Source organism: Erithacus rubecula (genome assembly GCF_903797595.1).
Source record: "Erithacus rubecula genome assembly, chromosome: 13".
NCBI classification, from domain to species: Eukaryota; Metazoa; Chordata; class Aves; order Passeriformes; family Muscicapidae; genus Erithacus; species Erithacus rubecula.
This window is the reverse complement of record NC_136665.1, coordinates 11,637,579-11,665,298: the sequence shown is the minus strand read 5'-3', so window position 1 is coordinate 11,665,298 and position 27,720 is coordinate 11,637,579. Positions and strand designations below refer to the sequence as shown.

Genomic DNA, 27,720 nt, shown 5'->3' with positions numbered 1-27,720 from the left:
TTATTTCCTATTCATGTAACCTTTCAATAATCAAATTTGTATTATCTGTTTGATGTCTAGCTTCCCGTCTGTCATCCTTGGAAAACTGATCCCTGACTGGGCTGATCTCCACTCTCTTTCTCTGTAAATTCAGACATAATATTTAACCATTCTGCTGCTTTACTCACAGATTTTAGCTTCTCCATCCTTGAGACTTAGGTTATTTGTTTATTACACACGTGCCTGAAAGATTTTGCATCTTCCAACAGTCGGCAGGTATTTAGTTGTCCTTTTAACAGCATATTGCTGAAAAGAGATGATCCTGGACTCTCTTCCCTCTACCCCCTCCCTTCCATTGTACAAGATATCCCTGAGCACTGAGATTGATAATGCAATATTAGGTGATTATCTTTTCACAGGAAAATACTGAGAAACTTTGCAGATGCTCAAGTTAAATGGGTCTGCAGAAATTTGAATGAATGGCAAAGCAGCATTGTTACCTTCCCATAAACTGTGCCATCAGGCAGCAGGACACATTAAGATGTTACTTGAAAAGCTGTCTTTGGTATTCAGCACCTTGCCCAGCCCGACTCCAGTGCCCAAGTGCCCTGATGGTGCTGAGCACTTACCTGTGTCATCTTTGCAGATGCTGGAGGAGCTGCTGTTCTCATTGCTTTGGTATAGACACTGGGTTCTGTTCTCTTGTGGAGCTGGTGAGGTCTGAGTCATCCCCTCTTCCAGGGCTTGTTTGATCCAGCGCTGAAACAAAACGAGACTGCATAAACGTGAAACTCCTCGGGTACTTTGTCTGCAATCCTGCAGGATGCACTCCAACTCCTACACTTGTGTGGAGCAGGGCAGGCTGCTCAGCAGCCTGGTGTAACCTCGCTGGCGTGAGCTCACGTGGGAGTGTGTTAGAACACAGCTGTCAGCACTGAGCCCACCACCTACTGTGGCCCTTCCTGACATGGGCTCTGGGAGCAGCAATCATCAGCAGTAACAGAGGCAAGTAAAGAGCAAATTATATTTATAAAAATGCAGAACGATGGCACCTAAAACTAGTAAAACAACAATAATTTAAAAGAAAAGGGACAAAAATATAATGAACTATCTACAACCACTCATTTTTGCAAAAAAAGCTGTTTCCTGCCTAGGACAGCAAATTTGAGCAAAAAAAATTTGATTAAAATGCAAGCAGCAGTTTTCAAGGAGGGAAAGCCAAGAAAAACTAATAAAAGCAAGTCTTTTCTTCAGCTACTAATAAAAAAGATAAGTCACAGTAGTCTTCCAAACATGGACAATCAAGAATGTTTCACATCTCACACAAGCGAACATGAACTGAAGCCTTAGCAAATCAGCTGCTGCAGGGGGTGTGCCAGCCCTGTATCTTGATACAAACTGACTCCTGATGGCAGCAGGAACCTTTGCTTATTCTACTATAAGGGTAACTGCCACAATACAAGGGAAAACACTCAGGTGATCCAGTGAAATGATGGCAGGCTGCAGAAAAAAAACAAACAGCAATTTTCATTTGTGTAGTTTACCCAGGGGACTCACTTTACCAGACTCTTCTTGTCCTAGAGAGGTTTAAAATTGTACTTTTACCTTTCAGCAATCCACAGTTCATCTGCATGCCAGCAATGTGTATCCTATTAGAGATACACGTGTGTGTCTTATGATTCCTCAAAGCTATTGTGAAAGTACATCACAACCTCAGTGGCCACAATCCTCAAAGTGAAAACTTCAATGTGAGGATGAAGAGCAGGTGACAGGATCTATTTTGGAGGCCTTTGCTACCGTACAGCAGCCGCTTCTTCTCTGTTCAAATGGAACTCAAGGATTCCACTGTGGCCGCCAGCAAAGGGGAGAAGTGCCAGCCAGTCTGGAGCACCTCTACCTCAAACGTGGCATCTGATGTGACAGCCAAGTCACTGCACAGTGTGTGATTAACGTGAGAGCAGCTCACAGTTCAGTTTCCTTGCGAGGTTCAGACACTGCCATGCTTTGGATGCAAACTGACATCATCAGCTGAGTTTTTGGCACAGTTCTCAGTAGTTTAAGGATGAGGCCTGCTGACAATCCAAGAAAATATGTGATCTATTTCAACAGCCTTTATAAATCAACCTCCTTGGCTGAGTAGTCAAAGGTAGACAAGACACAGATCAGGTCTTGAGAGAGCATATCATCAAGTTCTGGACCATTTCTAGACCTCAGCTGGCTGAAAAGGAGGTGTTCCCTGTGAGTTTTCTAAACATTCCTAAACATGAGAAGCAGATTTCTACATCTCCAGACTCTTAAATCATAAAATCACCAAATGTTAAAAAGCATTTTCCAAGAAAAATCCAGGGATCTCCTACAAAATGGATGAAATCCCTCACTAGAACAGATAACAATTACTTATATTCAAAAAGTAGAAATTTAACAAATTATTTCTGCAATATCTGTTCTGGACACAGCAACTTTCAGTACTCTATTAACTATTTAATGGAATAGGCACTGTATTTAAGTTTTCAGATTAAGAAACAAGAATGCCAGATGACAATAATTTTCCTACTAAATTGGAAAATGGATAGAGAAAAACATGACAGCTTAGCACAGGCTAGAACAATCACTTCTACAATTACAGGCTACTACAAAACTAACGGGTTGCTCTAATAAACATACAAAATCACAAACTGAACATAAGTTTAAATCAACCTGTCAAAGAAAACTCAGTCATACTGGGATGCACAAAATGGATACAGGTTAGAAGACACAAAGCAACTTTTCTGCTTTGAAAATGTCCCAGCTGTAACACAACATTCTTCAACACAACAACTTCACAGGAAGGTGTGGACTAAATCAAAGTCATTCATAGTAAGATTAATCCACTCCCTATCCAGCAGTGAGAATTAAAATTTGACTAGAAAATAGTCAAATGCAACAGATTGGAAGACTTGTTCCATGACAATAGTTTTCCCTCAATTTTGAGCTTGCTGGACAGTTGTATGGCAACTGCACTGAGCACAGAACTGCAAATAACTCTGCCAGCTTTGGGATGGATGGTTCTCTCTTCCCTGGGGTTCAAAGGAACTATTATGGTTCAAAAGAAGCTCAAACCTTGCAGTTCTCAGCTTAAAGATGCATGAGGGAGGTTGCCCAGGCACATAGAAACAGACAAGGTGTTGTCATGCATCTATATACGAATCATGAAGAGCTTTAGAAAATACTAAAGAGACTGTTAGGGCATGACAACAAATTGGCTGAAGGTGGAAAACAGTGAATTCCAAAGATTCTCTCTGGAAAAATACCCTCAAACACAGGAAGGCAAAGAAACCAGGACATGGTATCTGAAAGCCACCAAGACAGGGATAGCAGAAAAGATTTCTGCTATAATTTTTCTCAAGTAATCACACAGGAATTGGAAAGTCTCCGAGCAAAACCAACAGGCAACAGGGAAGATGGATTCTGATACAAATCTGACTGAGTGAACTACCCTGCCTTCCCTGCAGATGGGTAAATAAATACTGGCATTTACTGGTCATCTCTGGAGGAACTAAATCCTTAGCTGGGCCTGGTTCAAGCTTCCTGCATGGCCTCAAGAATCTGTTGTAGACAGACAGTCTGTGATGCCAAACAAAGAGCTGTGGACTTGTTCTTGTGAACAGGAAAACTCAAAGGTTTTAAACCACAAAGGCTCCCCAAAGACAATGGATCTTAACTGAGGCACTGGATTCTAGAAGTCCTCTGCAACACAGTCCTATCTCCACAATGCCAACCATCCCCTGACTGTGAAAGTAGTAACATAAAACTTTCTAAGGGAAGCAATCAACACTTTTGAATTGTGTATGCTGGATAATAAACAGCCACTGCAGATCTGAAAGTACATGTTTCTAAAAGGGCAGATACAGAACAGTTGTTCTACCACAGCAAAAGGCAAGGATGAAAACTGAACTCTGGCAAGGAGGTCAGCACTCATAGCCTGGACACTGCATCAGCACATAAGCTCAGCGGGAATACATGGAAATAACTCCAAAAGGACACAACAGCTTTACAAGGGGGGCAGTAAGATGAGTGTACATTGTGCAAAAGTAAGACATGAGCAAACATACCTTCTTACAGGAGCTGTAAATGCCATCCAACAGAAAGGGCCTTCGACGTCTCTCAGGGTTGAAAGGTGAACCAAAGCGAATGTAGTGTTTAGGTGTGGTACAAATCAGCGGGGAGTGCACGAGACCTGGCAGCATATTTAGGGTAGTTGCCAAAACTGTTGGGTCTGTAGTAATGCGCAGAGGACACTCAATTGGACACTCCTGCTTTTCTGCCTTGTCGTTCAGCCATTCTGTAACAAGGTACTGAAGGAGGAAACACACACGTCAGTGCAACCAGCACAGGTGCAGAAGAAAGGCAATGTGGCACAGTGGTGTATGGGAAGCACTGCTCGGGTCAACACACATCTAAACCCTCCCTGTGTCAAACTCAATTCTCACCTGTTGGAGACACCCAATGTCACAGAAGCAGCCTGATTTTATGCTCCATTCATCTTATTAGAAGATTCTCCAAAAACTTGATCACTCTGTTCAAAACTAGTTTCTAGACACAAAACTAAATGTATTAATAGCTAATATATGCCCAGTATGTGGCAACTGCCTGCTAGCTTCTGCAGTTTTTCCTCCTTTCCAACTTTATCCTAGCTTGTACATGACAGTTGCAGTCACATTCCTTCTTGGTCTTCAATTCTAAGCTCAAAGTTAACCTCCTTCCTGAATCCTAAATGAGTATCTCCATCCCAACCTTGAGCATTTGATCATATTTTGATCCTATTTACCTTTTTTGTTTTGGGGTACTTTACTGCAGCTCGATTAGACTGGGATCCTGTAGCCAGAATAGCAGTTGGGTCAGATCCTGTCAACTGTCTGCCTTCTCCTGGACCTTCCACATTGCTGACATCTGTTGTGGTTACCAAGCTGGCAGTGCTTCCTTCCTCTGGGACAGCCTGTGTGAGTTCAGCTTGCTGGGAACTGGCTTGTTTCTGCCTTCTCAGTCTTTGTGCTGAACTGGTCCGGTATCGAGAGAAGCGACTTTTTGGTCGGGGCCTGGAGGGTTTTGCTGGAGCTGGCTTAGTCACTGTTTTTTCGGTGACAGCATCCTACAAAATAAACTGTCATTAGTCTAAGCACTTCTAAGAGTATTCCTTTTCTCTGCATACAGGATTGAGAATTGAGATTTATTTATTGACACTACCTGACTCTCAAAATCTTGTTGGACTCTGTGTTGGTTCATAAGATGGCCTTGGGGACCCTTCAACACTGGCACATTATCGTTTTGTCTTCTGCATTCTTAAAGGACAGAACATGGGTCTTTAGGAAGAAAGCAGCAATAGGAAACTTGCTGCTTGTCTCAAGGTAACTGCTCTTATTCCTGACCTAAACTGACATGGAGTACTCCAGGGAAGTATCTAAGGCCTGCCATAAAATGGGAAGACATGCATCCACAGTAGACTGGGTCAAAAAAACCCCAAGCAAAAAGAAAAGAACTTTCCATCACTGCACTTATGCATCCAACTTAAGCTCACACCAACTTACAACTCACACCAATAGGGGTTCACCTGCAGAAGGAACTGGGCTTGTTCAGCCCAGAGAGGACTGAGGGGGATATAACAGCAGTTCTTCCTACAAACAGCCTGAAGCCACTAAGATGCAGTGGTGCATCAATGGACATACACTGAAATGAGAGGTTCAGACTGGATACATGGCTAATTTTTTTAACTTAACAGTCATGATCTGGAAGAGGAGCAATCTCCATCCCTGGAGGTTTTCAAGAGAACACTAGGTAAAACACTGGCTAGCCTGGTCTAGCTTCAGAGCTGTCCCTTCCTAACTCAAAGAGCCCACAAAGCTCCTCCCCACCTGAACAATCTTAAGACCAGAAAAGCTGCACCTGAGCTTTGTACAAGACAGCAAACAGTTCTATCTTCATCTTACCGCTACTTGTGAGGAGCGTCGTGTATTCACCCCAGTAGTGCTGGTACTGTTAGGAGGAGGAGGAGGAGGAGGAGGAGGAGGTGGAGGTGGTGGTGGAGGAGGAGGAGCACTCAGTGCTGAACTTCCATCTTCAGTTTCAGGAGTCTCTGTTTTTACTTCTTCCACCTCAGGAGCTTCAGAATTGGCATTGATTTCAGCATCAGTGCTGTTACGGTCTGATGGTTGCTCTCGTCTCCTCTTTCTCTTTTCTAAGTTCTCAAACATGTGCATGATGGCTTCTACCTTCCTGTCTTCCCGAGACTACAACACAAGGGTAAATTGAAGTAAGCATGGTGAATTATGCACATAAACAAGGCAAGAACAGATATGGGAAGCAGCACAAGGAGAACAACTGCCAAACAGCAATGACAAAAGCCAGACAGAGGACAGAGAGAAGCAGTTCTTATCAGTTATTTGCATTTTTCAATATGGCAAAATTCCCAGAATAACAACATAATCACGTGTTTGTAGTGCAAGTAGAAGAACACAACTTTGTTCTTAAATAGGACCACTTAGATACTATTGAGTTATATTTATAAAACAGCCACAAGGAAATGCATAATTCTGAAGAATTAAAAAAACCGTAAGAAAGCGTAAGTAGAGTGAAGAGATGACTTGGAAACAAATAGAGATATTTGCTAATGACCAAACGTTAGAACCAAACAGAAGCCAGGGGCAACAGAAGTACATGATTCACTAATTTGCACAAAGTGTAATACACCACACAAGCTGATTAAAATGTTCCAGATTCATTCTTTTCACAGCAAGAATGTCAGAAGATGACCCAGCTCAAAAATAAAAGCTCTGGTCTAAGCAGCTTACATAGTGGATAAGAAAAACAGAACAGGCAAAACAAGTCAATTTAGTAGATAAACAGAAAAGACAGGAAATCTTATCACCTGGCTGTGTCAGGAACAATTGGTAATTATGCATATAAAAAGCCCAGTACAATAATGTTGCAGTGATTGGAAAGAATCAAGTGGGTTTTAAGAAGAGGGGTCAAGTATCTTCTGAGATTTATCATGGAGAAAATATCTTAAAGCCCACAGCTTGGCCTTGACTGTTTTCCGTTAAGAAATCTACACAGGCACACAACACACACACACATATGAAGAGAGACTAGGAAAATTATAGATATGGGTATTTACCTGATGCCAAGTATAGAAAAGTGAATCGCATTAAAGCAGATTAACTGGTGCAACCTATAGGAACAGGGCTTACAGGCTGCTGGGAAACTAACACTTCACTTAGGCTTACTGAACTATCCTGTCCCAAAAAGAGATCAGCCTCCCTGCACTGAAATGAAATCTTCCCTCCAAGCTTCAAGGCCAATCTGATGGATGACTGCTCTCATTCAAATTTCACTGGACACTGACTGCTTTATCTCATCTGTTCTAAAAACAAAAATCCATCAGTTAATCCGAGGATCTCTCCGCCTGATGGACCCTGGATCTCCAAGTTGCTGTACTATCTTAACAGTTAAAACATTCTCAGGAAATTTACACTTGGCAGGTCTGTATTTCTGATTAGAGGAAGACAGGTGATTACAATATTGGTGAGCAAAGAAAAACAGGCAATTCCTAGCTTCAATGTATTTGTTGGCTGGTAGAAGGATGGGAGTAATTTTTCTGGTTTTCTTCCTTAGGTTTCTGGTTGATTGGGTGTTTTAATTATGTATTTGCATTTTTGTTTGTATTTCTCTTGTTTATTTAAAGTAATGAATTAAAAGCCAGAATGGCTCCATTCACATGCATAAAGCATTCTAATCCAAGCAGCAATCCCAAGAGCCATAAGCAACACAAGAAAAAAACCACTAGCTCTACTCAGTAAAGATGAAGGCTAAGAAAGGACTGTATTATCAAAGATCACAGAGCACTAAGATGCATTTTGATGAAGAAGACTGCTTAAGATGACAAGAGTTTGGAAAGAAGGAGATTTCCCAAGTAAGAACCAATAATACTGTTGGTGGTCTACCCCTCTTATTAACTTTTGCAACTTGATCCTACCCTTTTCCCTACATGGCAACATATTTATGAAACCATACACTGAACAGATACCTGTTTACTTATCTAACCCAGCAAAAATGATCAAGTTTTAAGAAAAAACAGGTTCTGATTCACAGCATGACTGAATTGAAGATAGCCCTGCTCACTGAGGGGGGTAGGACTAGGTGACCTTTGATAGTCCCTTCCTACTCAAACTATGCTATGGTTCTATATAGTGCCATAAATTCTTGTACTGGCAATAAGGAAGGGCAGCTGGAACATAAAAAAGGCCCAATTACCTTTTTGGATTCTCATGCTGATGGTTTTGCTAGAGGTGTGTTTTAGACTATAGAACCGTGCTGAAAGTAACAGTTAAACCTTTCAATGAGGAAACAAATCTATAGTGTATATCCTAACCTGCAGCACCTGAAGAACATAAATGCTATGACTCAAAGACAACCAAACTTGTTTTTTTTTTTTTTTTACTCCACCCCGCCTTTTCTTTTTTTCCCCCTGCTGTTAATCACATTATTGAAGATCAGTAACAGATGGGATTTGTGTTCAAACAAGTCAAATAACCAATTGGACCTGTTGGTCACTGCATGAAGCAAGTCCTAAAGAGGGTGATACCCAGACAGAGAGAGGTACTTGCCCGTCTGCTGTGGACCAAGGCTCCCTGTTCCTCTGCAGGTTCCTCCTTCTCCCCTTCTTGTTTCTCCTCCTTCTCTTGCACCTGAGAGAGAAACCAAATTTAGTAACCTGGTACTGTGTCGAATTTTCCAAGATTTTTACGGTAATTTAAGGTGCTAAAGGTTTAAAAAGGCTTCTTGCGGTTTCTGTTCTGAGGATTCCAATGCTGTTGGATCAGACTCCCGCAGCACTGAAAGGTAACATACATAACAAGGGCCAAAGATTTTACCTCATTGTCACTGACTGGTGCAGGTCCCTCAGGAACTTCCTCAGTTTGCTGACTGCTGTTCTCATCGGACGCAATGCTCTGCTGCTCCATTTCTAGCTCCTTCCGGCGGGCCTTTCGCCGGCGTGTTTCTGCCCCAATCAGTGTGCCTAAAACAGGTGGAGGTAGGTGTTCTGCAGCATTTGGGCTACGTTTCTGCACAGGGCAATTCCGGTTCCCCTTGTGACACGCACAGTCCACTTTATAATTGCTGCTCCAAAACACAAACATAATTCGTGTCACTCTTCATTTCTCAACCCCTGCACAGAGACATTCAATACATCTCCTACTAAACATCTCACCACGTGCCAAAGCAAGGACAGCAGGCTACCTTATGGCCTCTATTGTAGAATATGCCAGCAGAACTGGACAGAATAGCCGGGAAATGCAATTCAGTAGAAAACGGAGCAAAATGTAGAATGCGAGGAAAGGGCTGGAGGAAGATGTCCAGTCCAGGAGGGCAGTGGAGAGCTCCCGGGCGAGGTGAAGGACTCACCAGATGTTGTACTCATAGTCAAAGGCGATGGTAACCTCAGTGTCCTTGGCAATGGTGGCAACAGCATAGATGCACAGGTGGATCATCCCATCAGCAATCACATGACGAACCTTGTTAAACAAAGTAGAAAGAAACTGATGCCTCCACAGGTTACATTTCCTACTTCCAAGACAGAAGCCTCCTTTTGCAAAGTAGCTCTTATTCTGCTCTATGAGTAATTATCCCAAATTCTCCATAGGGAAAAGCCTGCTTCACTGCTCTTCTTTCATACTGTGCTTTTCCACTTACAACTACTACAACCTGCTTACCCTCAGTAGCATTCTGCAGCCAAAAGAAAGACACAAAATAAATCTCTTCTCCAAAAAAATCTCCCTCATGTTCCAAGTATAAACCATCAAACAAGCAAGAGACAAAGAGAATTTACTGCATTTAGTGCATTTTAAGTTAGGGAAAGCACTAAGCTCATGTAAAACATGTATTTGCAATTACAGTGATGATGAAGAGAGAATTTACCTCTGCATTTGGAGTGCAGGACCGCCTGATGAACCTGGCATCATTACCAAAGGTGCGGGCATCTACACACATCTCAACGCCATTGAACTTGGAGTAGAACAGCACAAAGGGATATGGCCTGGAGAAACAACAGAACATCTCAATCCCAACATAGCCAATTCCCACAGCACTGCTGTTAAAAGGCATCCCTCACTTCACTGGAAGCAGCACTTCCATCAGCACTATTGCTCTGGGGGCTTATGTACTTCCAACAATTTAAAAGATCTGTTTCAGAGTGTTTGGTCCATAAGCAGAGCATCAAGCTGAGGAGTTATATTTGATTTCCCATTTTTATGCAAGGCACAGCTGACAGGACCCTGTAAGTGAGCACTATCCCACAGAGACACCGGTCTCTCTGTGCCACGATGCTCTCATACCAATCATTTCATAGTACTCTTACTTTTTGAAGAAATGCCCATTGACCTCGAATTGCTGTCGTAACATAACTTTCCCTCGATACTCAATTATAAGGGTATCTAGTGCCAAGTCTCTTGCTGCCCTCAGGATCTTCCGGTGCTTCTGAACCCGAGTCACCCTTCCCAGCTGCAGCTGTAACAAAAATCAGAGCAAAAGAGGAAAACTTGAACCAAAGGCCTTTAACTCATGAAGAATTTTACCTAGATAAAAAGAAAAAAATATTCTAATAGCAACACACAGAAACTCTGTTAGGTGAGATATTATTTATTGTGTAACTATTTAGAAATGACCACTAACTTTGAAAACATTTATCAAAAGCAAACAGTATTTATTCCTATCCTTCAATGAGATTCTGACATACCTATTAGACTGAGGATTTCAGTCTTGCAGCTAGGAGGCACAACCAGACCTGTCATTGCTACTAACTGGGAATTGCCCTGCAATTATGGCCACTTTCACAGCCAGAATAATTCAGATCTTCCCTAAATTGTGGGTTGTCACACATTCAGTGGACAAAAATGCAAGCTTTTCCTTCTGCAGGGGTGGTAAATTCCAGCAAACAGGCCAAAGACTTAAGCTGACAATTTCCATCTCCAACCAGAAACTTCTCTACAGATCTCTGCTCAGCTACTGCTGTTGATTTTAATTTTTTTTAACATAAGGAAATAAATTTTTAAGGAAGTTGTGACAGTTCAGTAAAACATATGTTAAAGTCTACAGCTCTATTACAATGGATTTTCACAACAATGTGTCTTGAGAGCATGAAACCACAACATTATTTAAGTAAAAACATCCAAATATGACATATTTTATGGAATAATGGAAGGGATATTATAAGCACTAGGCTATAGGAGAGACTTATTCCACAAAAACAAAATACTTAACAGATTAAACCTCTCTGCAAGTAAAGATTATGTAATGACTGGCTGCCTCACCACCAGTGCTGTGCCTGTTCCTTCCTGAGTATTTTATTCACTGCTCATAAGGGCCCAGTTTTGATACTTTTCCAGAGTGAATTGAAGCATAAGTGTTCTAACTTCAGTAATCATGACAGTCATGTATCTAAACAGGGAGTAAACCACAAAATTTTACTGAAAGCAAGTTTCTGACTTTTCCTGAGAGAGCTCTCATTAGAAACAGCTACTGAGCACTCTGCTGAAATGGTTAAAAATTAATTTAAGGGGCTCCACCTGAATTGTGACAGAACACACCTTGTGGAAATAAAAGTTGATTTCTTAAGGCAGCATTCAGCACTGGGAACCCAGCAAAACCCTCATACTGAGCACATGAAAATACTGAACCACAGATCTTTTAAAACTTTTTTTTCTGACTGTGATCTAGTATATCCTCTGTATAAAACCTGCTCAGGAAAATTACTTTTGTTGTTTCTATAAGACATTATACTGCAGACCTTGGATAAGCTAGTAAAGTAAGAACTATTTGTTGACTTCTCTCACTCAGATCCAGGATAAAGCCAGTTTCATAAAAATATTAATGTGAAATATATTCAGGTGGGAGTAAGGGTACAGAGCTCCTCTTGGGATACAATCCAGTGCTACATTTTTCATGCCTGTGGGGTTTATCATACCACTTTCTCTGCCAGCAACTGGGAAAACCTGGATATATGTACTGGAGACTCTGAAGAGCCTTGAAGGGTGTTCATCTCTTCTGTTCTTGGGTCCTGACAGAAGCTCACAAAGAATTCCATAAGTCCACTCAAGTGGCATAAAAGAAACATGTTATTTCCAGATTAAGAAGCTGCACTGTTGGGCCTGATTTCTGATCAACAAACCCATGACATGAGTGAACTGCAAGATGAGACTCCTTACACTACATGGAGTAGTGGATACATTACTTTTAGCACTTTGTACTATCCAACTGTGGCAATAAAGAATAAATAAATGGGACTAGATTTCCTAGTGTATGACAGGAGATAAGAAGAACGTATCTGAAGTTATTAGATTAATTAGGACCCAGTGTGTCTCCAGCTGAATAATTTTGGTTTTATGCTGTCACCAATTTGTTTTTGTACCTTGTCACCTAAGCTGGACCTACACAGGAGGGCTGGACCAGATGACCTTCAGCAGTTCCTCCCAACCTAAACTGTTCTACTACCCTAAGAGTATAATGAGACCATATTTTTCAGAGATGCAAGTTAATGTCTGGTAGCCTTCACTCTCACCTTTGCCCCATGACTGACTTGTATTACTCTTCATTTCATGCCAGAAAACAGCTTGGGGAATTATAGGTGGGATAAGGTGGGGTGGTCAAAGGAGGAGAAAGTCCGTGCAGGAAAGAGAAGCTCTGCTTCTGTAGAACTTATTTATCTGAGTTTGGTGAAACAGGAATGATCTCACAGCTCTTCTGGTAAGACACAGCTCAGCTTGTTTTCATTCTCTGAATTTAGAAATATGAAGTGGATTAGCTGCCATGCTTTCATGTGTGAAAAGAACAAATGATTTTATTCATGTCACAGGCTAGGGACTGCTGACTGCTAATCAGCCAAAACTGTTCTGATATGTTTGCAGAGCAACATCTGCATAATACTCAGTGGCTTTATTTTATAAAGGCCCTTTTGCTCTTCACTTCAGAATGTGAAATCAGTCAGGGGTTTGAGCTCAAGTCAGCAATTACCAGAGGCAACAAAGGGCAAATACTAACCCTGGGTTTGGTTTGGCAACAACAGTCAGGAAAGTGATTCACAGCTTTCAGTTTGTCAAGCAACTGGCAGTAGCCAGGACTAAGATGATTTTATTCATAACACTAAACAGTTTCGTATTTTCACAACTTTCACTTTGCATCAAGAGGACAGCTGAGAACTGGTTTATCATAAAATCACAGAATCATTTAGGTCAGACAAGCCCTCCAAGATCGAGTTCAAGTGTTAAACCACCACTCTCCAGTCCATCACTAACCCATATTCCTCAGTGTCACATCCACAAGTCTTTTAAATACCTCCAGGACTCCACCACTTCCCAAAGCAGCCTGTTCTAGTTTGGCAAACCTTCTGCTAAAAAAAACCCCATAAATTCCTAATATCTAATGTAAACCTCCCCTGGTGAAACTTGAGACCATTTCCTCTTGTCTTACCCAAAATATTCCAATGAATAAAATCCCATATCCTCCATGTATAACTCTTAACTCATCTTTCCTTACTCTTCCTTCTTGAGGAAGCTTTTCGATCACATCTCTTTTAAGTATATACTTGCATCACTGTTGACCTAAGTTAAATGACTGTTGGAATTATTAGGAATATACAGGGCACATAAAACATTATTTTTGTTCCTTTCTCCTCTCTCCAGTGTCTTCATGGCCAAAGAGAGCAGCAACAATATTTCTACACAGCTGGCAAATGTATATTGGCACAGCCTCCTGATTTTTTTCTAACTAAATGCACCTATTTTCCCTTATCTCACCAAACAGCTATTTTTGAGTTCATTAATGATACCTAGTTAATAGACAACTGATGCAAACCAAGAAGCCTTTTCAGTTTGCCTACCAAAGATGAGACAAATGAGTGAAACAAAAATAGAACACAGTGCATGACAGCATGTGCTCCACACCTATGCAGGTGCCCTCCTCACAACACTACACAACCACCTCCTGAGCAGAGACAACAGGACATAGGAGCTGACAAACAGCAGCCCAGGACAGCCACCTGGTTCTTCCTCAGTGTCCAAGAGAAACTACAAAACCACAAATTCCTCTGACACATTCCCAGCATGTGCAATGAGAAGTACCTACCAACACCTTGTTTACAGTAACTACAGCTCACTATGAAGTTTTTCAAGTTCCTTCTTTTTTGTTTGGTATGTATCACATTTGGAGTCTTCCAATTCAGAATGCTGGCAACATTTCCCTATGGGAAAACCTATGTCTGTACTGGGAAGGGAGAGGTTGAGAGGATGAAAAGAACAAGTACATTTAAGTATGTGTTGTGCTGTACACATATCAAGAAATACAGCATGTGTTTTATTACGTATTTCAGGATTTTTCCTAAAACCCATGAGAGGCAGACAGAATTGGTTACATTTACTCTCAAAAAAGAATAAAATTTCTAGAGAAGTAGAACTTTCTCTTCTCTGCATTTCCTCAGCTGCTCTATTTAGAAAGGCTACTCACATAGCCAGCAAAAAGTGTTTCTCCCTAGCACCCCCTCAAGAAATCTTATTTATTGCAGAACCAGAAGAAACAATGCAAGAAAGTTTGGTCCAAAGTTCTCTTTCTGCACTCTCCCTTACTGCCAATATCTGCCCTGCCTGAAATGCTTCACCTGCATGAAAGCAGGGAAAGGTGGGAGGGAGCACATGAACTTCACTGAGTGAGTCAGCTGATATAAACAAGAATGATTCAAGCACAAACACATACCTGATATTCAGGTTTCTGACTTTGCTCCCTTTATAGAGAAGAAGTGCCCCACTTCTCTTTTGGAGCCCACCCTTTCAGATGCAACTATCATCATTCTCTTGGACAAAGAAGACCTGGAAAAGCCTGAACAGTATAGGAATGCTGTGCTCTGCTCAATAAAGCAGACAGGTAAGATGAAACAACAGCTAAGAAGAGTATGAGTGGGGAGGACATACATCACACAAACACATTGTTTTCCTGTTTCTACTTCTTTGATAGCAAGACACCAACCACTGCTCATAGCTGGAAAGTTATGGAGAGATCAGCTTCCTGAAATCAACTGTAGCTGTGCAGTATTTGGAAGTTACAGGAGTCCAAATAATCCAAAATATTGAAATAATGTTGAAAGGTTCTTTAAAATAGCCTTCCACACAACATGAGTTGAGAAATAAAATAAAAAAATAAATAAAGCAGGAAAGCAGGAAATTTTCTATCTCCAGCAAGTGACAGATCTGGTTCTGCCTCAGGCCATTCAGTGACTGAAGTATTATGGCAAAATACCTGTTACCCACATCCCAGAAATGTGCAAAATATCCCCAGCTTAGCAACACTGTTTTGGTCTAATGGAAATATTTGTGAATCTCTCTCTGTACTGGCATCATTTCTGATTGACTATGTATCAAACCTATGCCTGTTGGTCTGAGCTACACTACTGCTCACCCATGCCCTGACCCACTCCACCTCTGTCCTGCTTGTTCTTACCTGCATCTGGGACCCAATAACAGTATTATTGCAGGCCAGCTCTGTCTTGTTGATTGTGTCCAGCATAGCAGTTTTGCCCACATAGTCTTTATTAGAGTTTAGATGACGTTCCAGCAAGTTCTGCACATCAGCACTGTACTGGTTTGTGAAGGCTTCCTCGTACTGGTCTGTCCAGAGGCGTATCCGATTCTCCCACCCTTCAGCTGTGTTTTCATCCAAGGCATGCGCTTCAGAAGGGGAATTCTGCACCCAACAGCAAAGAATGAATGGATAGTACACAGCAGGAAAACCTATCCACAGTGCTCCAAGCACATGAATAAGCTACAAAAAAAGGCAAATCTGTTCCAAGCTATGTAACTGTTGGTTATGAGGACACATTTTTCAGCATCTGCATCCTCCAGAACACTGTACAACAGTGTCACTTAGAAATCTACAGAGATTTCTGTGCAGGACTAAGACCACTTGAAAGTTGGTACTTGGTACTTCTATATTAAATAAAACCAGGCTAGCATGTGGCCAGAAAAAAAAAATTAAGCCACTTCAGAAAAAATAATTAAGTACATTTAAAAAGCAAAGGCAGAGAATACACAAAGGCAAATAAATCTCATGTAGACTTGTCCTACGGTCAACACACTCACGGCTAACACAATGCTTGATAATGCTGACTGCATCTCAATCTTTGCAGTGACTTATCCAAAAATAGTCCTGAATCTTCTAGCTAAATGGTCACCAGAGTTTCAAGAAACTGAATGTAGAGCATAAGCTAATACCCAGAGGGTTAAAACTGCAAGTCCTAAGCAGGGTAAAGAAGAGAGGGCAAAATCAGGTAATCCGTTTAGACTGTCTTGTAAAGGATGGGAAAACAGAAGCTGGTAGAAAGAAAAATACTTAAGCTTCCCTCTTTACTTGGCAGTATTTGAAGTAGTTCACAAAATACTCCAGAGCTCAGTAACTCAACTGGTTTCATAAAGCACTGAGACACATATGACACTGAGATGTTAGTAACAAGGACAAATGAAGAGCAATCATTATTTTAATAATATATATTAAAACCAGTAAGAGTTTAATGCATTTTTACCCTCTCAAGTCACTTGCATACTATGGAGATGGTGCATAGGGACAACACAGGATTGTCCTCTTTCCTCTGAGCCACCTGTTAGAAGCCATTGCCAGCTGCAGGAGTCAGGTGGAACTGAGCAAACCTTAGGGCACCTCTTATATGTCTAGAAACAAATGCACTCACAGTTCAAGTCTACTTTTTTGTCAAATAACCTTCCTATTCAATAGTCACACCTACCGCCATTGAAGGAAGTCAGAGATAAATATGCTGTCCCATCCATCTCTAGTAAGAGGATGTGGAGAGAAACAAGGCAGCACTATTAGGGACTCCCAATATTAAACTTGTGAACTACTTTGATGTCCAAGCTTGCAATAGCTTTGATGCAATCAAACAATAACTGCCCTCACAGAAGAGCAGCTACAACCAGTTCTACATCCCTTACATCAAACACCCCATTCCCAAGTGCCATGAATCAATCACCTCTCAGAACTGGATTACATTATCTGACTGGAAGCTATCAGAAGCAAATGGAAGGTTCAAGGGGCAATTCCTGTGATACCCTTTTGAATGGGCCTCCTTGTGGTGCACTGCAAGGTTTGAGTCTATTACAAGGTTGGCCCCACAATCAGGAATTCCCCAGGCAAACCAAAAGAGAGACAAAATTAAGAGGAAAAAAACCCACCACCATCACAGAGGGCTGTAATTTCTACTCACCTTCATCCTCAGAGACTTTCGTGAGCCCTCTCGAAAAGCCTGTCCCCCAGACAAGGAGAGAGAGAAAAAACAAAGTATTATAATTTCCTAAGAATTAGGTTCTCAGAACCACACAAAATCTTACTCCAATCCTTAATAAAAGATAGCAAGAATTCCAGGAAAACCTACACAAGAAACAGTGGACCTGAACAAAAAGAGACTCTAATGCAAATCAAACGGAAACTGGCGAAAAGCTTGCTGACCAGGATTTCTGAACTAAAAAAAGCATACCTCACACTTAGTAAAAAATGCTAAGATCAAAACTCAAACTGTCCACATTAACCCCACTTGCTTTGATACAAGAAAGGTCCAGCAATAGAATTAAGGTGGTTCGCAACAAAAAACCAATCTCTCTCCAGACCTCACATATCTCCTGCCTCCAGAGTTCTATTTAATCAGTGCCTACCGGAAGAACTTCAAGGAAAACCTAACCTGTGGAAAATCGTGGTAAACCTGGCAGATGATGAGAAAGAACCAGCTGCTCACACATTTTCATTCCAATATAAGCAATTCAAAATCATTTCAGTCCCCAAACTCTCACAAACAAGACAGTAAAGCCATCCCTCAACAAATGTTCATCACTACCTACATAGTTTTCCACACAGGCACTCTGTCCCTGAAGAACGGTGCCAAGAAGCTCTGCAGACGAAACTCCTCAACAAAGCCTGCTAAAAAAATACCATGCCCCCTTCATTTTTCCTTCTATTCACAGACTGACCCTTTCCCACAAACAGCCAGGCTCCAAAAGCTATTTCCCCAAATCCTAATAGAGCAAAAGGAAAAAATATGTAATTGAGTCCACGCGCTGAGCATGAATGGACAGCATTGGGAAACAAGGGTGGAGTTCCAGCAAGGTAATTTTTAAACCAACAGCCACGTACCCGAGCAGGTCACAAATACAAGGCGTCCCATTATTACACCCAAAAGAGCAATTCTTGACAGAACAAAAATTTCTTGTCTACTGCCAGCTAGTCAAACTGCTCCTAACAACACTCTGCACAGCATTTGGCAGGAACTGCAGCAACGTTGTCTCACTCCACATACCTTGATCTTTTTGGTCTTTGGAGCAGCACGAGCCTTTTCCGTACTCCTCTTCCTCTTCTTGGGTTTGCTCCTGCGGACGCGGTTGACGGTCAGCGTGATGCTGGTCGGCGTGTGCTGCGTGGCCGTGTACAGCACTGTGGAGGGAGAGAGTTCTTCATCCCAGCTCTCAGTGGCACTGCTGTCCCCGCCTAGAGAGACAAGTGCTTCATGAGCAACAGCTTCTCATCCCTGAGAGCACAGCTTACCCTTATGTCCATTTTCACCCGGACAACTTGCTGCCCCTGCACAGCTCTTCCCTAGAGAACTAATACCACCTCTGTTTTCCCACCCGAACTGGGAACAGGTGTTCCAAACTTCTGATATGTCACAGAATGGCGTTGATGAAAATTCTCCTTTTCTGTTCACAAGATAATCTGATTTTCCCTAGAGCTAACTGAGGTGAAGCGTGAGGAGAAGAGAAAATCCCAGTGGTTGGGAGGCAAAGAACATTAGCTGGCACTGATCAGAGTTAGATGATTACAGCATCCAAAAGACAAAGGTCTTGTAGAAAGAAAATAAAAGTCACCATTATCAGAATTATAACCTCAAACTCACCTGACACGTTGTCCTGCTTCCGGCGGCGGAGTCTGATCACCTTCCCCCTGCTCATTCCTCTGCCAAAGGAGAATGCACAATTGAAGCTGGTTTGTAGGAGTAAAGTCACTTGAAATTCAACAGGATGTCACAAGATGCGTGCCCTCAGTGGGGCCCAGGATGATAAGAACATCGATTTAACATCCTCATCTCCACTCCTGGTGCCACCAACACTTGTCAGGCTGACAACGCAAAGGAGGAGGGTCAATACTGGGTAAAGCACTGGAAAGAATGCTCCAGTTAGCAAAAGGAAGTCTGTCCCACAGCCCAAAGGTGACACGGTTTGGTAAGAGCAGTCAACACAAGGAGCAGCCCAGATCGGCACTGCACCAAAGCTTACCTGCACTTTTCACACTTGAGGAGGAAACCATCTTGGGAGACACTGCAGTGGCACCAAGTGGGAATTGATTCTCCTTCTGAGGAGCTCTCACTATCCCCGGAGTTCTCCTCATCAGGCGAGTGCAGGCCATTCAGTTCTGCACGAGGTATAATGGTCTGGACAGGAGGAGAGGCTGGCGGCGTTGGAGGAGGAGGGGCTCCATAATTATGATCCTGAAAATGAGTATTTGCAGTACTACTTTTAATGTGAAGATATGATGCCTAGAAACTGAAGTCCCAAATCCACAGTTCCCAGGTTAATATTTAACTGGTGTAAAACAATAGCCTGAATTCCTCAACCTACCAAGAAGGTACAGTAATAGCTCTGAAACATGTAAATTATTTCCTTCAGCACCAATAAATTAAACTCAAAACCTAAGAAAACAACCAGGCTATTTCAACATTAACTGTTGTACTGCTAATAATCTGAGATGACATAAGTGTTTAAACAGTGAAACCAGCTGCCCTGAGATGTAGAGTTTCTGTCTGTTGAGATATTCAAAACTCAACTGGACACGGTCTTGAGCAACCTGCTCAAGCAGAGTCAGCTTGAGCAGGGAGGTTGAATTATGTGATCTCAAGAGGCCCCTTCCAACCTCAGTGATTCCGTGAAACCCTGTTTATCCCACAGCTTCAAGCCATGCTCCCACTTTTCCTGACTGTTCCTTGATTCTCATTGTTTTAAGTTACCACTGTGAAAATCTGTGTAGTTGAAACAAGTATAAATAAACCAAATAGAACATAAAATTACCAGAAAGATATTATATATTCATATATATTCACACTTCATTCATATACTTCATTCAGTTAAAAATCTATAACCTAGAACACTAATAAAGCTTGCTGTACAGTATGCAAGACTTCACAAACAATAAACACAGAATTAAAAAAACGTACGGCAGAACTCAGCTCTAACTTCGTGTTCCCTAATAAATAAGCCAAAACTTCTAAGGCTTAATAGGCAAAGAACTATGGAACAAGGAGAGAAAAGTAGACAGTAAAGAGCTGATTCACTGCAGAGAGAGTACTCACTGCGTAAGGCAGCCCGCGATAGCTGTGTTTCTGGGTGGCCCCATAGCCGTGGCTGGAGTACACATTCTTCTCACTGACAGCTGGACTAGCTTCCACAGACTCTGGGCTGCAGAAAGGGCCAGAAGTAAAACCCATCAATACAACATCATTTTTTTTAGTGCCAGTATTTTACTGCTCTTTTCTATTGAACACATGAGCTCAAAATGCAGAAACTTCATGAAATCAAGGTGGTGTCATGCGTTTCACCAAGCATCATGTGTGCAGAAGCTGTACAGGATGAACCTGCTTTCAGAGGGAAGGAACTGAGCAAGGGCCACCCTATACAGCTCATTAAACTAGGTCTCAGTCTCAGAAGTTAAAAAGGTAATTAGCATGTAAGAAGCTCAGTTTCCTTATTGTTGAGGAAATTTGGTCTAGTTCAGCATTCGCATCTGAACCCAGCTAGCCTAATCTCAAAGCCACTGAACAGTACTGCCATTTTATCTCTGCAACAGCTTATTTCAACTGCAGCTAAGCAGCTTTCCTGCACCTGCGCTTGTTTCTCTCTCCCTCAGATACCAATTGCTACTAAGTCCAACATCCTGTGATAAAGCCTGCATGAAAACTGCTGCTATCCTGACAGCAACTACCAGGAATTGAAGATTCCTGTTACAAAGAGACAACAAAATCCATGACCTGGTCAGACAGCGGCCACAGACAGATCAGATTCACCCTGTGTTTTCTATACAGCAGCCTGCAATGAGCAGAACAGGAAATCTGCTGCTGAGGTACAATGCACTCTTCCACCACAGGGTGGTGAAAAAAAACAGCTAAAAATCAAAGACATATCCTCAGCAGAAAGCTGCAGAAACCCTACTCGGAGAAGGGACAGCTGCAATTCAATGCAGGGGATATTAGATAATGAGGCTACAGACAGAACACCAGCAAGGAAACACGCTGTTACAAGTAGAAGATACAAGTCAGATAACCTCTGCACAGATCAGAAGTAGGGCCTGTATCAAAATATGGCAGAATATTACTGAATCATGTCTGCATATGAAATCTTCATCAAAATTACAGAATGGAGCTGAGCAAGCAGGGAAGAAAAATACAGAAAAGGAAAACTTTACCTCGGACTTTTGCTGCTCTGGTGAGATCTCACAGGATTCTCAGTGGGTCCTACATAGTCAGTGTGAAACAGGCACCATCAAACAATGGTCAGCAACCATGCGTGGGGCAGCGCTTAGGCACCCAAGAAGAGTAACCCTTTGCCCTTTGGACTTCCTATTAGCTCTTGAAATCTCTGCTGCACTGAAGTTTGCCCCACCCTGCCACTCAACCTCATCTATTCTCAAGGAACTAACCTCTGAGCTTCTGGCTTATTCTGGAGTAAGGTGGATCTCTCTTTGCAACATAAAGGAGCAATAACTTATTGTACAAAGAACTGCAGAAAGCAGAAGACATTACACCTATGCAAACAATACTTTAGTAGTTCAGGATTTAGGTGCATGACGTGATAAATTCAGTTAGTTTTCAATGTGACTATAACCAGCTAAACTGTCAGAAGCAGAGGTAAAGATGATTCCTCTCAAAGGATATACTTCTTAATAAAAGGTACTATGTAGAGCTTGCCACATAATCCAGTCTTTGCAACAATCCTTTAGGACTTTCAGATTGGTACAGTGTCAAATCCATATTCAGGTTTAATAACACTTTCAGAAATATTTCAATATTAGAAGAAAAAGAGCCTGAACAGTCTAAGCAGCAGATACGTCCTCTGTCCAAGTCACCCACATTCCTAACGACAGACTGGAATACCAGCAATGCTGCCGCAAGCATTAGCAATAAAACTTCAGGATTGTTGGTGCAACGGTGTCCAGGGGCAACAACACTGGGGCCCATGCTTCCTCAGCAGCAGCACGCCAAGGAGCTTCCACAACTTCCAATATGCAGTCAGACTAAACAGCAAAACTACTCTGCAGCCTCCATGTCACCCTCAGATGAACAGCAACACCCTACACCATTTTCACCTCCTCTCTCTATCAGAGGCCGGGGAAGATGCTAAAGCTCAGCCTGTAAAGAGGACCAGCTAGTTTGCCTTTTACCTCCCCCACCACCTTCATGATGTATATCCTGGAATCAATTCCTTGCAAGAGAGAAAGCTCAGGTACCCCAGACTTTATGCATCGAATCAGAAAGTTTCAGAGGCAAAGTGAAGGACAGCTTTAACTTTGAACAGACCCATGAAGGACATTTCAGCAATAACAGTGCATCAATGCAAAGCCTGGAGAATAAAGTCCTGGCATTGCCAATTTTCAGAAAACAGACAGAGAAGCCAATTCAGAAATCTTCAAACACCTTTTTTTAAAGCACTCCAGCCTAGACTCAAGTTGGACCTACAAATTTCTTACAAGGGTGAAAGAAAATGCTTTGCAGAAGGTTTACAGTCAGTCCTTGATTCCTAAATGCTACAAGGGACACATGTGCAGATACATCTGGCTCTTCTCCCTACCACGCTCAGTTTTGAAAGCAAAGTACATGAGCAAACTATTTAGCACTCTTCCTCCTGTCATAAACAGTTTAAAATTCCTGCATGTTGAGTCTTCAAAGTGCTGCTGTGGGAGAAGCAGGGTGACAAGCAATACTAAATGTTAGATTGAAAAGTGAAGGATCATGTAACCAGTACAGATGAGTGACTTACTAGATTCTGATTCCCCATTTAAAAACAACGTGTAAAAATGTGGGCTTTAGGATGGAATGAAGCATCACGAAGAAGAATGGCTAGAATGGGGCCAGTGCCAAGACAGACAAAAAAGAGCATTAGCAGTCTTGACTGCGTAGTCAAACTCTATGCATAGTCAAATCAGGGTGAGATGGAAGGGAAAAACAATGATTCATACCTTAGCCCACTGCTCTCACAGATCAAAATTAATAGTGTCTGGAGCAATATCTGTTCTACACTGATCCAGCTGACATGCAGGTATTTGCACAGTAGACACCTTTAAATAATACATGGGAAAAACCTATCTCCAAAACATCATTTGTAGATTTTTGTAAAGAGATACTACAGCCTGTGCTTCAAAGAAGGATGCAGGCAAGCAGGAGGTAGAAGCACGCAGAAATGAACTTCACATACTCTCATCCTAGCTGACATCATCCTAACAAGAGTTTTAAGAAGAGATCACAATGCAGTATTTCCTGATTTTGAAATTTTGCTCCTGACTTGCAGAAGCAGTCTTTTAAAAGAATTCTAAGTCCCCTCAAACAGGCTCAGAGAGACGCTGCAGTGAGAGCCCTGCACATGGTCCTGTGGTGGGGACTCCAAAGGATGCTCTCTGAGGTGTGCTCCTTGGAGTCTGCTCAGTGCAGAAACAAAATAAAGGGGCCTACCCAGGCTGATGCTGTCTCACGTCTCTGTCAAACTCCACAGATGTCCACAAACCAATCATACAAGACTGGTACCAGTCTGAGCTAACAGGCTCTCCTGAGAGGAAGGTTCAGCACACTGATCCCTCACATTACAGCTGCTGGAAGAGGAGCTGACTTGTACGGTGCCAACGTCAAGCCTGCGTACAGCAAACGCCCAACTGCCTGCACTTGAGTATAGCCAAGCTGGTACAAAACCCATGGTTGAGTGCCCCATACTGCTGGAATCCTCCTTTTCCCCATATCCTCTGTCAAACTTACCAATCTCCATAACACTGCATTTGTTAACACCCATCTCTCATACAGCCCTTTCTCCCGAGTGGAGAAAGCACTGGCACCAATCCTACAGGTCAGCCCTCTGGCACCCTCCCGTTCTCCTTTCTCCTGATCCGTGGGGTAACACTCACTCCGATCCTGCAGCCATGTCGGAGTAGGACGTATCTGGTGTGGTGACTCCCAGAGGGATTGCAATGCTCATGACGCCCGTCGGGGATCACGGAGTCCAGAGGGCAGCGACTGGCCGCTCCGAGGGCGGAGAGGAGCCGCAGAGCCTCGGCCAACACGTCACGGACATGGGGAAACCTACCGGGGTAGAAACAAAGCATTGCATCTCCGTTACAGGATGAGGTCTCCCTGTATGCCTCTAAAGAAGGCTTATACAGCAAAGAAAAGCAGAAATAGATTTCCATCAGTGACATGCCACATCATTTTTACTTCATTTTAATCTACAGGGCCAGGGAAGAGATAGATGGTAGTAGTTTGGTGGTGGAGGAGGGGGTCAGGGGTTTTTTACAGTGTTGGACTGACATGCAATGAGCTGCTCTGCCTTAAAGCTGATAATGCTAGCTCCCCCCTCCCCCAAGTAAATTTAGGACTATTTATCAGATAGTAATCTATCAGCTCCTTCTGCATATAAGCAGCAGCTGTCACCTCTCACCCACAGCCCTCCAACAGCATTTCCTAACTCTTTCCCCAAGCAAGCTGCAGGCAAAATCCCATCTCTGTGGACAAGCAGACAATGCCAGGGTGGACCGAGCTGAGACTCTCTCCGGAGATCAGTGTGTATGTGCATTTGCCAGGCCTACAGCACAGGTGAGTGCAAGCGGCAGAGCAGCTGCTCCCACAGCACCCATGGCTCCCCTGGGCCACACGGCCCACCCTGGACTCTGCATCGGCGGCTCAGTGAGCCCTGACACCGCGGGCCTCGACTGTCCGCGACACCTGCCCAGGGCAGAGCCACGGCAGACGGCGGGGCGCGGGGCATGCGGCGGAGCGCTGGCTGTGAGCTGTGCCGGGTGAGTCACGGCGGCCCCGGGGCGCAGCCGCCGCCGTGCCGGGGAAGCCCGGGCTCCACCTTCCCTGCTGACCACAGCGCTCTGCTACGGCCGCCGCAGAAATCCGCAAACGCGGCCTTCCTGAGGTCGGATGGCGGCCGGAGGTGAAACGGGATCAACTCCTCGTTATGTAAATAACCTCAATAACACAGATGAGCATAAAGGAGCTATTATTCTACAGCTCGACAGACCTCTCCCTCCTCGCCCCCTCCCCCCCCACCAACATAGAGAAAAGCTGCATTTCTGCAGACGGCAAAGGTAGCTCCGAAACCAAAGAAAAATGGTAACAAGCACCCTCTCTACACGTTAGAGTTTAAGGGCAGCTTGAATACTTTCCACTGCCTTTCCCTGGCTCCAGCAGCGCAGACAAGCCAGCCTGCTGTCACATGCTCCCCGGCATCTCGGGGCCCTGCCAGCAAACCCTCCTGGGCTACAGAGAGGCCCTGAGCCAACTTTTCCTGTGGGTAGTGAATTTCTCACAGGGAACTGCCTTTGGACACCACAGTCCAGCCATTGTTTAATACACAAAACCCCCAGAAAGACAAAAACACACACTCACTGTAAGGGCAAATGAAGAGTGAGAGCCAGAAAGTTTAAACGCTACATGCTGTATTGCCTTTTCCTGTCTTAAAAGGCAGGCCACTTCTCTTGGTTCAAGGAAATACTTTCCTTCTTCAGCATACATCCCAATGGAAAATCTTTCAGACAGTATGACAGGCATACAGTGAATTATAGAAGTAGCACATAAAGATTTTTAAGTGGTCTGTGGCAATTCCCTGTTATGCCCCAAAGCAATGGTCTCACGGGGAGGTGGGAGATGAAAAAGGAAACAGGCAGGACTAAGCTCACAAGTAGCTCCAACCCAAGACAGCCCAGTGTCCTTGAGTGTTTTTTCTGGAAAAAAAATTAAAAGAAAAATAAAAAGACCTTCCAGAAGTGTCTTATTTACCCTTTCTTGTGCTTGTGACAAGAGTTGTGATTTCTACACTGACACAAGATGAGACAAACTGCTCCTACAATACAGCTAAAAGCTACAGACATCAATCCCTGCTTCAACCGAGTCACGTAAAACTCAACACGAGGTTTAAAGAAATATGACAAGCTTCTCAGTGTCTGAAGCATCCTTCTGTTTAAGGGACATGGAAAACTCTTCCTCCCCCCCACACCCAGTAATTTTTCTAAACACTTGTTTCGATGTTTTTCCCTCTATCGATCTCACCCTTTGCCAATGACCATACCCAGCTGGCAGCAGCCCGACATTTCATCAGGACAAATTCCAGCCTCCCACCTGCCTGTGACTCAGCAGAACTGGAGGATTTCAGGTGCAGCTTCTGAACTAGAGAGTCACAGGATATCTGGTCAGTCCAGGAGTAACTGGGACAAGTTTTCACCCACTTCTCATAGGAAACCCTCTTTCTGTCAGCTGCTGCACTGATACGGTCTGATAACTCTCATTTTTGGGAAGATTACTGGAGAAACACTAAATAGCAAACTGAAAGGTTAAACAAGGCAAATTCCAGTTCACTTTTGTGTTGACCCAGCAATACTTGCCCAACTATCACCCATGCTCGGATTTTACTGTTTGGTGCTGTTATTTCATCTGTACTTTCAACTCTGACAATGTGACAATTGAAAATTAATTGCTGAGATCAGCTTCAGGTGCTGTCTAAGACCACATCACCTTCAGGCTACATTGTCTGGACTCCATGAAACTTGGCCTGCTAACATGCAAAACGTCATCCTGAGAGAAAATGCTGGGGTTGAGATGTAAATATTCACCCATCAAACTGGCCAATTTCCTGTATATTCAATCCTCAAGGTCCTTCCTACCTCTACCCCCAAAAATACAACTGTTTGGGAAAAAAAAAAATAATAGAAATCACAACCCGTTCTCTCTGCCAGTGGAAGAAGTTTTACTAAAATTCGAAGTCTTAATTCAAATCTAATAAGCTTCAGACCACAGCACAAATCTGTGTCCCTTACAACACAATTCTTCTTGAAATCTAATGGAAATGGGAACTTTGATGGCCTAGCAGGTAGATAATATTTAGCTGGTTTTGAAAATGCAGCATTTTAAGCTATTTTTTCCCCCAAATTTGGCACCTACCCACCAGCCTCCTTAACCAGTCATACTGGTATAAAGATACCTGGTCTTCCCCAACATCATCAGAACAGCCCAGATGAGCATCCACCCACACAGCCACCCCAGCTGGGATCCCCAGCTCACTCAGGGCAGGTCACACTCCAAGGGACCAACCCATTTGAGTGGTTGCCTTGCCTACACTGTGAATATATGCTATTCAGTTATTTCAGGTAACATCCTGTACTGACAGAAAGGACTGTAATAAATCTAAGCTGGCCAAGTGAAGGTTAAGCAACACCTGCTGCTGTAACAGTGAATTTAATTTTTGGAACTGTTTAGGATGCAACGGCTGCAGCGCTGCATTGGCTCACTTCCACAGCCAGTGCCATCCATGTACAAATAAAGCAGAGGCAGAAAATTTACTGCTGGAAACTCTATTACTTGTGGTGTTAAAAGTCTGTACTAACAGGGACAATCAAGCATAGTGAGTCAAAGAGCTCACC

General features: G+C 42.9%; 1 protein-coding gene across 1 annotated transcript in view; it reads right to left on the bottom strand.

Moving 5' to 3' along the window:
* SETD5 (SET domain containing 5) overlaps positions 1-27,720 on the bottom strand; it is a 65,330-nt gene that overhangs the window by 15,083 nt on the left and 22,527 nt on the right. The window contains exons 2-17 of the mRNA XM_079317059.1: positions 24,208-24,382; positions 20,396-20,501; positions 19,326-19,537; positions 18,947-19,005; positions 18,353-18,540; positions 17,270-17,308; positions 15,496-15,738; positions 10,370-10,518; positions 9,931-10,048; positions 9,418-9,527; positions 8,886-9,132; positions 8,619-8,699; positions 5,943-6,242; positions 4,787-5,107; positions 4,071-4,313; positions 609-738 (exon numbers count right to left, since the gene is read on the bottom strand). Coding sequence (XP_079173185.1) covers positions 609-738; positions 4,071-4,313; positions 4,787-5,107; positions 5,943-6,242; positions 8,619-8,699; positions 8,886-9,132; positions 9,418-9,527; positions 9,931-10,048; positions 10,370-10,518; positions 15,496-15,738; positions 17,270-17,308; positions 18,353-18,540; positions 18,947-19,005; positions 19,326-19,537; positions 20,396-20,501; positions 24,208-24,278 — 2,617 coding nt within the window. The 5' untranslated portion in view covers positions 24,279-24,382. The remainder of the gene's footprint in view (positions 1-608; positions 739-4,070; positions 4,314-4,786; positions 5,108-5,942; positions 6,243-8,618; positions 8,700-8,885; positions 9,133-9,417; positions 9,528-9,930; positions 10,049-10,369; positions 10,519-15,495; positions 15,739-17,269; positions 17,309-18,352; positions 18,541-18,946; positions 19,006-19,325; positions 19,538-20,395; positions 20,502-24,207; positions 24,383-27,720) is intronic.